Source organism: Ochlerotatus camptorhynchus, unplaced genomic scaffold (genome assembly GCF_037179485.1).
Source record: "Ochlerotatus camptorhynchus isolate MF236.1 unplaced genomic scaffold, CSIRO-AGI_Acam_v1.1 ptg000162l, whole genome shotgun sequence".
NCBI classification, from domain to species: Eukaryota; Metazoa; Arthropoda; class Insecta; order Diptera; family Culicidae; genus Ochlerotatus; species Ochlerotatus camptorhynchus.
The window spans coordinates 1,592,056-1,601,172 of NW_027040652.1; the positions used below are offsets into that span (position 1 = coordinate 1,592,056).

Consider the following 9,117-nt stretch of genomic DNA (forward strand, 5'->3'; position numbering starts at 1 on the left):
GAAATCCCGTTCTGGCGATTCGCGAAACGGGATTTCTAATGATTTTTATTTAGTTTACTTCAAGTCTAGTGAAATAAACAACCTTAAGGCCTTAGAAAACTAGCCTTATGCTCCATGTCCGAGTGAAATGGGAACACTACTGGAGGAAATTTCCAAAACGTCACCCAGTACCGAAAGTGCCAGCGATGGGGTCACGGAACAAAAAATTGCTACATGCACGCTGAATGCATGAATTGTGGTTATTGATCGCACGCAACCTATGCCTAAACCTATGTGGTTGGTATAAGGTCACAAATTGTAAATTACCATAACTTGTCTCGTTGTTATAAATTAAAAATGTCAATATTATATTATATTTCAAGGTTCGAGTGGCAGTAAATGTAATTTTAAACTGATTGACAAGTTCATTGATCTAAAAACCACAACGGCAATGGTTTCATATTGTCGCATATTCCAAGCACTGTATTTTTCATTGGGCTTGAAAAATGATCACATGCAATTGACATTTCCACTCCTTTTTGAAATGTGGAATTTTGAGAACATTAACTATTTAATTTTTCAACATGATGAAGCAGTGTTTTTTCTCAGTGTAAATTTCTTCTTAAGGGGAAGCTTACCGGCCCGAAAATAAAAAAAAATATTTTCGATACATTTTTATTTCTTTAAAAATATTGGGAAAAAATATCAAAAATCAAAGAAAATCAGTTTGTTCCTTAGATTTTTGTCTCATCATGAAAAAAAAAATTGGACTCTCAGCGAAACCGAAAAGTCGATGTTTTGTGGTTTTTTGAGTCCAACTTTATGCCATAATGACTTATAAAAAATGTTTTTGAACGTGAATTTTCTTTGAAAAATTAAAAAATATGTGATTTTCTTAAAATTTTGATATCTTTTTCCAATATTTTTAGAAAAATCAAAACGTAATTATTTTTTTCGGAGCGGTGAGATCATTTTATTACAAACAACTTCTTCTCAGACGTATACCGTTTTAAAGTTATATATTTTTTTCATTTTCTACGTACGCCCTTATACCAAATAAGGCCTGAACATTTGGATATTTAGCATCTAATATAATATGCAATGTTTCATTCAAATCTGAAAGGCTCGGATCAAAAGTGGCTGCATGTATGCCGTTTTGATCTGGAAATGCTCTAACAGCAAGTATTTTCAACTCCTTGAATCCATCAAGTATGCCCTCGAATTTAAATCTGCAATATTTAGTTTGATAAATCAGCGAAATTTACTGACTAACCCACATCATTTGCATTACATCGTTGGATCGCTTGATTGCACTTTGCCATATTTCCGAACGATTCCGATAAAATCCTCCATCTGTAAGCATCCATAGCCCACCCACCCAGTTGAACGATATCCAGTCAACCACAGCACCCTGGCATAGAACCATGTACCTAGCTCTGAGGTTCAATTTCAATCCTCGAATCAACAGCAGTAGCAGCGAGGGAGAAATACAATATTTGCAATTATTAGAACCCACGCATGTGTTGCCAATAGGCTATTAGTGAAATTGCTAGCTAATATATATTCACAATCGCTGATGGGTCTCATTGTTCCCGGTGTGGATGCACGTTGTAGACCTGCATATACAGAGTGTGCCTACTTGAAGCACTCTCGAACGGCAGGCATTTGTAATGGAACAACCAAACCCTTGTCCGATTGCCAGCCGGTCGATTCCCGCTTATCGCAAGCTCGAAAACTATAGCAGACAAACAGACGTCACTATTTGAAAAAGTTTTTCTTGAAAACATAGGACCTTAGTAACGACAAGCTTGCTTCTTCGCTAACTCGCAAACAATATTGCATAAAAGTTCTATAGATTGTATAGAAACGTCAAAGTGATCCGATGCCAGCGCTGCGGCGAGTAGTTCGCGGAGCTGATAATATTCAAATCAACCGTTAAATGCGTGAACGAAGCTACACAATGAAGAGTTACGTCTGTTTGTCTGTGGCTATAGGTTGGCACAAATCGGACCCCGGTGTGTAGGGTAACGATGTAACGCGATTTGGCCTCGATTTAATTACAGATTCGGCCGATCGACCGCGGGCCTACTCTCCGAAAGCTTATGCTCGCTTAGGCGGACATTATTGGGGTAATGCGAAAAACTGCGAGTTTAGGCAATTCAATTAAGTCTATTTTAGGAGACCGTTGGCGGATCGATTGAAACTTGCTGGATTGAATGTGATGGGTTGCATCATGGATGGAACATTTGTTCCATTTTTCATGACGGTAAAATATATCAAAAATTTGCGTATAAAGCTTGGATGGATCGATGCTGAAGCTGGTTACTCTTGCATTCATCACGCGCACCAGTGTGAGCAGTAGATCAGCTTGATAATATTTTGTTTGGTTTATGGTGAGGAGGGAGCGTGAGCGAATGCATTTTGCTTCGGGAGGTTGATAAACATAAATGTCTAGACGGAGCGGCTGATTACTCGGGTATGAGAAACCTCCTCTGATTTAATGCTGCTTTAGTGTGGTACGTGATGAAATTTTGGCGCCCGAAAGAAAAACAGCAGCAAAATACAACGGCAGTATATTGATGCAGTGACGTAGTGAGGATGACATCGGGTTATTTGCCTTAGTAGTAAGCTCAATATACTAAATTGTTGAACATAGTTGCTCTTGTTTTCTACAGTGTTTTGTATGACAATTTGCTAGTGCTAGCAGATTTTTCTCACCTTGAACCGATTCTCGGTCGTGTCGCGTTGGAAATTGTCTCGACTTCCCTGGGCATAGAGTATCATTGTGCTTGCCACATAGTATCAGGGCCCCACAAAGTCACTTTCAATCGAAAATCGTCAAGCGACGATGAAGCTGTCAACCATCACTTTCAATTGAAAGCCATTCTGTCTTCTCTTCGAGCAGTTTTCATGCTGTTTGTTTTGGCTTGACTCGTGTTCTTTCCTTCTTTCAATGTCAAATAAACTTTTGCATTTAAGCGAAGCTGTTCGATCCGAATTCGCGCAGTTTTTATGACTTTTGTTGATTTGAGCGTGCTTGCACGTGGGTGTCAAATTTGTCATTGTCGGGTGGTTTGCTTACCCATCAACATGGGCATTTTTTTAATCGAGGTGACGTCTAGAGATCAAAAATTGATATGCGACGCCATTTTGAAATCTTAGATGGTGGCTTCCATTTTAAGAAAAAGTGGGAAATGCTGTCAAATACTTATTAATAAACGTATTTTTGGAATCGGGATGATGTCTAGAGAATGACAATCGATATCCTACGCCATTTTGAAATCGAAGATGGTGGCTTCCGATTTACGAAAAAGTGGAAATACAGTCAAATGCACATCAATATTGGTCTACAGATCGAAAATTGATATGAAATCCATGATGGCGACCAGGGTTAGTTCCACTCACTTGCTATAAACAAATGTTTTTCGAAATTCATGAAATCATGAAATAGTATAATGCTAATTAGTGCTTGTAAGTTACAAGAAGAGGTCATGAAGTATATGTTTTACACATAAAATCTGTCAATATTGCTTTCAGTGCGTCACAATCAACGAATTTACGACTCGTGAGCGCTCACTCTGAGTGAACGCTCACGAATCATAAGATCGTTGATTGTGATGCTCTGAAAGCGAAATTGACAGGTTTTATGAGTCAAACACATACTTTACACCCTCTTCTTGCTACTTACTAGTACATCATATCATTATAACATCTAATGATGGCATAATTCCGAAAAATATGTTTTTATAGCAAGTGAGTGGCAGCAACCCTGATGGCGACCATGATCCGATTTCAGATTAAATGGTTTTTTAGTGGATTTTTTCAAGGTATTTTTGGAATGGAGATGGCGTCTAGAGGCCGGAAATCGATATCCGACGCCATTTTGAAATCCAATATGGCAGCTTCCTATTTCAGAAAAAATGGGAAATGCTGATGCCGTCCCATCAATATGGGAATTTTTGAAAACGGGTGACGTCTGGAGATTGGAAATCAATATCCGACGCCATTCTGAAATCCATGATGGCAGCTTGCGTTTTGAGAAAAAGTTGTAAATTCTATCAAATACTCATACAAATGGTTTTTTTTAGATTCAGGGTAGCATGTAGAAGCCGGAAATCAATATCCGACGCCATTTTGTAATTCAAGACGGTGGCTTCCGATTTGCGGAAAAGTGTTAAATATCCTAAAATATGGTAATTTTCAGAATGATGTCACGCCGTCTTTAAATCCAATATGACGGCTTTGGGTAAGAAAAACTGTGAAATACTGTCAAATACCGATCAATGTGGGTTATTTTTTAAATCGGGCTGACATCTAGAAGCCAGAAATCGATGTCCAACGCCATCTTGAAATTCAAGATGGAGGCTTCCGATTTCAGCAGAAGTGTCAAATAGCCAAATGGCATCAAATATCGATTTTTAGCATCGGCGCGTTGTTCTCGTTCCGAAAATGCCCAGATCTTAGGGTATTTGACACTTTTTTGAAACTCGACTAAATGGCATCGGATATTGATTTTCGGTATTCATACGTTATCTCCATTCCGAAAATACCCATATTATAGGGTATTTAACACTTTCTGAACCCTGATGACCGCCATGTTGGATTCCTACATAGCGTCGGATATCGATTTTCGGCATCTACGCGTTGTCCCTGTTCCGAAAATAACCATATTTTAGGGTATTAGACACTTTTCTGAAACCCTATGGCCGACATATTGGAGTCGATTTTCTGCAGCCATGCGTTGTCTCCGTTCCGAAAATATCCATGTCTTGGGTATTTGACACGATTTATGAAACTTGATGGCCACCATCTTGGATTCCAAAATGGCGTCGTTCCGAAAATACCCATATTGTAGGATAGTTGACACTTTCTACTTCCTGATGGCCGCCATATTGCATTCCAACATAACGTCGGATATCGATTTTTGCCATCTACGCGTTGATATTGCTCGAAATGAAGCGATTCTGCGAAGAGTTCAATTTTCTTTTCTTTGTTTCGAAAATGCAGAACCCTGCATAGTATACATGCTCATGTATTGGGCATAGGAAACTCTCAATTAATAACTGCGAAAGTGCATTTAGAACATTAAGTTGAGATTCGGCCAAACACTTGCTAAAGAAGCGTAAAAAGCCTGCATGGAGAAAGTAGAAGAAGGCAAATTTAAAAGTGTCCGGATTTATGGACTAAGTGTCCGGATTTCGAACTTTTGCGGCAATTGAACACATTTTCTCTAATATTTTCTCCGGAGAAGAAATGTGTTACTCATCGTTGAGTTCCTTCACTTTTTACTATTTATGAGTAAACTGAACTCAAATTTGGGTTGATCTCATTGGCCGTGTATGCTTTGCTTCATATACAGTTGCTACGCACCCCCTAGATGGATGATGGAGCAGTTCCACGAGATGCTGGATGGACTTACCGCAGAGCTGATCGGAAGAAGACCGGTAGCAGACCCCCTTCACTCTTTGGAATTTATAGAGACAGATAACAGCGCCAATAGGTCTTTGACGATACAACGTTGAACTGCAGCGTTGGAAGAAAACACGCACACCATCATCTATACATGTACGAACCCACACCACTGAGCGGAGGGTACAGCTCAAATCAAAACACGAAGCGGTGTCATCACTCATCGTCATCACTTAGCTTCGACAGCTTCAGTTTACGATTTCATTCGCCGTCATTGAAAAATACCTTCTTTATAAAATAAAAAAGTAATCATTATTCCAACGTAATTTTTGAATAGCCAATACCGTGCAGCGTTGGCCAAGGAAGACGGCAAATTTTATTACGTTTGTTTAGCAATAATTTCGATACAACAGCTAGCTTCAACAACAGCTTCATCATTCATCAATTCTCGATTACTTTTTCCAAGGGACGTATCTGCAATTATTAGTGTTTTCTCAAGCTTTTTTGATGCGTATAACGTGGTAATGATTGAAAATGGGAATCTTGCTATCGCAATATAATGATGATGACATCGATCATACTCTTCCCTCGGCTGATCATCAACGTCCACGCTGGCATATGTCATACTGACACCTGTCATTTATTGAGCCCAGGTGATGAAGTTGGCGGGGCACTCCCAACAGTTTCAATGTGCACTCACGAGATGGCACTGCGATCACATAAGGGTGGTGTATCCATTGCCTTGTTCAAGGGATTGATTTGTGGGATATCTTGTTAATGAAATATTATTGCCGGTAGTCATCGGAGGAGACTTCAATGCTTGGGCAGTGGAGTGGGGTAGCAGATGTTCCAACGCAACAGAGCACAGTTTGGTGGAAGCTCCGGCAAAGCTGAAAGTTAGGCTGTCCAACAAAGACACCAGCATAACTTTTGGCAGAGATGGCCGGGAATCCATTAGCGACGTCACTTTTTACAGTGCGAAGGATATACCTATAGTGGAAGGTAGGACGAGAACTTGTGACCGGAAGTGGATGACGAAGGTCTTCGGCTAGGATCTTTTCGTTGAAGCACTTCGTATGGACAGGGGCCCCGCAGATCTGAATGCGGTGGGCTGACAAAAACATTAGTGAGAGCATGTGGAAAAACTTACCACCCTCCGCGCTAGTTGTCTCAGAGCCAGAAGATGTTTTCAGAGAGCAAGAACAGAGGCAGACAAAGAGGAACGTAGATGACTGTTCCGAGCGGCCAGGGCCTTAAACTTAAACGAGAGATAGTTAATGCAGAGCAATTCAAACTGCTTTAAGGAGCTGTGGCGAGACGCTGATGCCAACCCCTGGGGCGACGTATACCGAGTCGTGACGGCGAAGATCAAAGGTCCAATGATGCCCACTGAAATGTGCCCAGAGAAGCTGAAAGTCATCGTGGAAGGATTTTTTTCCCGAAGCAGTCCGGATGGAATCCACAAAGTGGAGTTGAAAGCGGCGATCCGGACATGTTCAGGATGGTGCTGCAGGAATGCCTGGACGAGGGTATCTTCCCTGATAGGTGGAAGATAAAGAAGCTAGTGTTGCTGCCGAAACCAGGAAAACCGGCGGGGGATCCAGCATCGAATAGGCCTATATGCCTCATCATATGGATCATCCTAAACAGAATGACGAAATACACAGAGAATTAGCACGGATTGTCGGAGAGGCAGTTCGGATTCCGGAAAGGGAGATCAACAGTGTATGCAATTCGGGCAGTAGTCAAGAGAGCCGAGAAGGTGTCCAAACAGAAGTGGAGATGAGATCGAAATTGCGCCGTGATAACGACCGACGTCAAGAATGTGTTCAATAGCGCCAGTTAGGAGGCCATCGACGAAGTGCTGCATAGAATGAGGATTGCTGACTACCTGTGCAGGATCCTGAGGAGTTACTACAAGAACCGGGTTCTGGTCTACGCTCTGGAACGGGATGTGCAACGGCGTGCTAATGCTGATGCTGCCCAAAGGAGTTGAAATCGTTGGCTTTGCGTACGACATCGTCTTGACGGTAACAGGTGAGACGCTGTAAGAGGTGGAAATGTTGGCAACCGAGGTGATCGACATTATTGGTAACTGGAAGCAAGGAGCGAAGCTGCAGATAGTCCACCACAAAACGGAAGTGCAATTGGTAAGTCACATCACAGCGTGCGTAGAAATACCTGGGATGATCGATGACCGACTAAACTTCAATAGCCACGTCGAATATGCCTGTGAGAAGCCTTCGAAGGCTATCAACGCGATACCTATAATCATGCCGAACAACTCTGGTCCCAGCAGTAGCAGTGTGTCGTCGTCGATACTGAGGTATGGAGGTCCAGCCTGGGTTTCAGCGCTGGAAACCAAGCAGAACCAAAACAAACTGAGCGGTACGTTCCGGCTCATGGCCATGCGAGTCGTGAGTGCGTACAGAACTATCTCGTCGGAAGCAGTATGCGTTATCGCCGGAATGATCCCTATCGGCATCACCCTCGCGGAGGACAGCGGTGCTACAGGTGGAGAGAAGCCAGAAGAGTACGGAAAGTGGTGAGAGCGGAGTCGTTGGTTAAGTGGCAATAGGAGTAGAACACGGTAGATGGACACATAGACTAATACCAATAATTTTGAGAAGTCAACTTCCACCAAACGCAAATACCTGAATCGGTTCGGACACGCAGCGTCACCCCTCTTTCCGGAGAGTGACAACGTGGATGAAACGCCGCAGCATGTGGCCTTCGACTGTCCAAGGTTCGAGGCAGTGCGAAGGGAGATGCCCGTCTTTAACGTGAAGAATATTGTCGATGAAATGTGTCGAGAGGTGGGCACTTGGAACCCAACAAACAATTCACAGTCACAAATAAGCATACACATTGAATAAATGCTGTATAACAGTGTACAATGCTGAATAAAACAGGATGTCGAATTATGTGCTGAAAAAAGTTCATTGAGATCGATAGATGCGCCTTTATTCCGCCGTTTGCTCTGATATGATTAATTTACTTATTAAAAGCTTTATAAACGTTGACTGTCTTCTTGATTCAGAACCAGAAGTTTGATCTAATAACAAACTGAATATCATTGAACTGAATTCATTGCGTTGCTTTACAATATTGCTGTCTAAAGGTGAATACAGTCAGCAAAATAGCTCTTATACCACTATGCGTCCATGTTTTAGTTGAATGCTTTGTAAATGCTTTATAAACGACGTATTGGATTCATTATTCCACAACACTGCCCAAAAAACAATTCAGAGTAACAAATAAGCATATAGATTGAATAAATGCTTTATAACAGTGTACAATGCTGAATAAAACAGGTTGTCAAATTATGTGCTCAGAAAACCTCATTGAGATCGATGATGCGCCTTTATTCCGCTCATTGCTCTGATTTGATTAATATACTTCTCAAAATCTTTACAAACGATGACTGTCTTCCTGATTCAACACCAGAAGTTTGATCTAATACCATACTGAATAAGTGTAATTTGCACATACATTGACGCTTTAATCCGACTGTTTCAATTGATTTAATAACATGCTTTATTAAACGTCCAATAATTGTTTTCTAGCTCCATTACTAGATTCCATTGCATTGCTTAACAATATTGCTGAATAAAGGTGAAAACAGTCAGCATAATAGCTCTTATACCACTATGCGTCCATGTTTTAATTGCATGCTTTGTAAATGCTTTACAAACGGCGTATTCATTCATTATTCGACAACACTGCTCC

General features: G+C 41.2%; 1 protein-coding gene across 1 annotated transcript; it reads left to right on the forward strand.

Moving 5' to 3' along the window:
• Window positions 1-7,448: 7,448 nt before the first annotated feature.
• Window positions 7,449-7,937, forward strand: LOC135701463 (uncharacterized). The gene has a single exon (XM_065222273.1). The coding sequence runs from the start codon at window positions 7,449-7,451 to the stop codon at window positions 7,935-7,937; it is 489 nt and encodes a 162-aa protein (XP_065078345.1).
• Window positions 7,938-9,117: the final 1,180 nt, after the last annotated feature.

Excerpts from the sequence above, each read along its gene's own strand:
- LOC135701463 (XM_065222273.1), top strand. The coding sequence starts at position 7,449 with ATGTTGGCAACCGAGGTGATCGACATTATTGGTAACTGGAAGCAAGGA.